The sequence below is a fragment of the Triticum dicoccoides genome, chromosome 3B (genome assembly GCF_002162155.2).
Source record: "Triticum dicoccoides isolate Atlit2015 ecotype Zavitan chromosome 3B, WEW_v2.0, whole genome shotgun sequence".
Taxonomy (NCBI): Eukaryota; Viridiplantae; Streptophyta; class Magnoliopsida; order Poales; family Poaceae; genus Triticum; species Triticum dicoccoides.
In genome coordinates this window covers 777,702,885-777,705,775 of record NC_041385.1, presented here as the reverse complement: position 1 = coordinate 777,705,775, position 2,891 = coordinate 777,702,885, and the positions used below count along the sequence as shown (strand labels likewise).

General features: G+C 57.4%; 1 protein-coding gene across 1 annotated transcript in view; it reads left to right on the top strand.

The window, feature by feature from the left end:
* The first annotated feature begins 273 nt into the window (after window positions 1-273).
* LOC119282190 overlaps window positions 274-2,891 on the top strand; it is a 14,429-nt gene continuing 11,811 nt past the window's right edge. Inside the window, exons 1-2 of the mRNA XM_037562505.1 lie at window positions 274-337; window positions 503-586. Of these exons, the coding sequence (XP_037418402.1) occupies window positions 508-586 (79 nt within the window). The 5' untranslated portion in view covers window positions 274-337; window positions 503-507. The remainder of the gene's footprint in view (window positions 338-502; window positions 587-2,891) is intronic.

Here is a 2,891-nt window from a genome sequence, read left to right as displayed (position 1 = left end):
AACATCTTCTAGTACTATGTTTTCTGAAACAAGGACAGCGTTGCGATTCATTGGAATGCGAGGCGGATGCTGTGTCGCTCGATCGTGTCTTATCTGACGGTGGAGGAGGCGGCTGGAGTTATGAGCCGGATAACGCGTCGCGTCGTCCCGAACGTCCGTAGGCTCGCATCTTTCCCAGTGTCAGCGCGTGGTTCGGCGAGGCAGTTGATTCGGCGTGACTCCCCTCAAAAGAAGAAGTTGATTGGACGTGACGGGCGTCGCCCGCCTCTGGACGTCCCCCGCCTCTGCTCCGTGTGGTGCTGCCTGGGCTGGCGGCGGCGGCGGGAAGGGATTCCAGGTCAAAGCTGCGCCCTTTTCTTCTCACTCTCCCTTTATAATCTCCTCTGTCTCTGGGCTCGTCCTCTGTCTCGCAGGGCCTCTCTCCGGAACGGCACGGCGGCGGAGAACCGAGTCGGCCCTCGTCTCTCTCTCCGCTCTGCTCTGACTCCCTCTCTACACGCAGGGTTAATGGGCAAGGAGGCCAACAGGACCTACGGCAAGTTGGCAATCAGCATCTCTTCTCCCGATTCCCCCCTCCAAATCCGAGGTATGAACCCTAGCTAGCTAGTTGTTTGATTCGGTTTCATGGTTATGTCCTTCATGTGTTCGCATTAAATCTAGAAAATAAATTTGTTTGTAGCACACTTCAGAAACTACAACCTGACGTTTTTGTTAGACCCTTGCTGCGGCTGGGTGCTGCTACTCGCAGCTCCTATCCTATACGTATATGGATGCATGTATATGTATATATTATTTAGATACAGCTCTGGATTCATCTTACTCCTCAAACCTGCCCACCCTTGTTCATCTTCTTCCTCATGCAGTCAAAGATGTAAGGTGGATTTCACCGTGTATTGATCAACAGTCAATAGTACAATTTATACACCAGAGAGTACAACAGCAGGAGCGCCTCAGGAGGCCATCGTGCGTAACAGACGCACGATAGGCGTGCGTCGTGGAGAGCTATCCAGAGGAGCGTGAGACTCGGTCAGGTTGGTGTAGAGGTAGTCGTGGCAGCCGTTTTCCAACAGCCCCCCGCAGCTGAAACGGGGTCTGCGACGACGTTGAGGCTGGATCGGAACTCCAGGAAAATGCTGGTCGGCAACCCTTTCGTGAAGACGTCGGCAAACTGCGAGGAGGATGGAACATGAAGAACACGGACATCTCCAAATGCCACACGATCATGAACAAAGTGCAGATCGATCTCCACGTGCTTGGTCCGTTGGTGCTGGACGGGGTTGAGGAGAGGTACGTGGCGGAGATGTTGTCGCAGTAGACGATCGTTGCACGTTCAGGCGGCCGCCCGATCTCCTGCAGAAGCTGGCGGAGCCAGCACGACTCCGCATTGCATTGGCAACCGCCCGATACTCCGCCTCCGCGCTGGATCGGGACACCGTCGCTTGTCGCTTCGATGACCAGGAGATGAGGTTGTCCCCAAGGTACGTGCAATACCCTGAAGTAGATCGGCGGGTGTCAGGGCACCCGGCCCAATCAGCTTCGGTGTATGCCACGAGCTGGGATGACGACGACGACTGGAGATGCAGTCCGAGATGAGCACTCCCGCGTAGGTAGCGAAGGATGCGTTTGAGGAGGGCGACATGAGGAGCGCAGGGCGAGTGCATGACCAAGCAAACCTGCTGGACGGCGTAAGCAATGTCAGGGCGGGTGAGAGTAAGGTACTGCAGGGCACCGGCGAGGGTGCGGAAGAGCGATGGGTCCGGAGCGGGAGCACCAGCGGTGGCGGAGAGCTTTGCTTTGGTGTCGGCGGGGGTGGCTATGGGTTTGCAATTTAGCATGGAAGCGCGGTCGAGGATCTCGAGGGTGTACTGCTGCTGGGAGAGGAAGAAGCCACGCGCGCTGCGTTGGACGTTGATGCCAAGAAAGTGGTGGAGATCGCCGAGGTTGGTCATAGAGAACTCGGTGGTGAGGGCGGTGGTGATGGCGGCGAGCAGGTCGGGGTTGCTGGCAGTGAGTATTATGTCATCGACGTATAAGAGGAGGTAGGCCACCGCATTTCCACGGCGGAGTATGAAGAGCGAGGATTCGCTGCGCGAGGCCACAAACCCCAGCGTGAGGAGGAAGGAGGTGAACCGCTGAAACCAGGCGCGCGGCGCCTGTTTAAGCCCGTACAAGGACTTGTGAAGTTTGCACACGGCCGTGGGGTGTGCGGTGTCGATGAAGCCGGCAGGTTGTTGGCTGTAGACGACCTCGTCGAGCGTCCCATTGAGGAACGCGTTCTTGACGTCGAGCTGGGTGATGGCCCAGTTGTTGCTGACGGCGACGCTCAAGATGACGCGAATGGTTGCCGGCTTCACCACCGGACTGAAGGTCTCGACATAGTCCACGCCGGGCTGCTGGGTGAAACCCCGGAGCACCCAACGAGCTTTGTAGCGAGAGAGGGAGCCATCGGGATGCAGCTTGTGACGAAATATCCACTTCCCTGACACCAAGTTGACACCTGCGGGACAAGCAACCAAAGACCACGTGTTGTTTTGCACCAAAGCATTAAATTCTTCAAGCATAGCATTATACCAGTTAGGGTCTTTGAGGGCTGTTTTGTAGTTGCGTGGGATGGGTGAGATAGAGGAGGGAGACGTGGTCAGTGCCATGAGCTTCCGAGGTTGAAGAAAGCCGGATTTGGCCCTTATGCGCATGTTGTGGAGATTTTTGGGAGGTGCTACGGGAACGGCGCGAGGCGGGAGTGTGCGGGCAGGCAGCGTATCAGGAGAGGACGGCTGGGAGTTGGTGGGGTCGGAGGTGGTTGGAGAACCAGCTGGCGAGCTGGGAGCGGGCGAGGTGGGCGCGGGACACAGAGGAGATACGGTGGGCCCGGGCGTCTCGGGAGGGGGTGG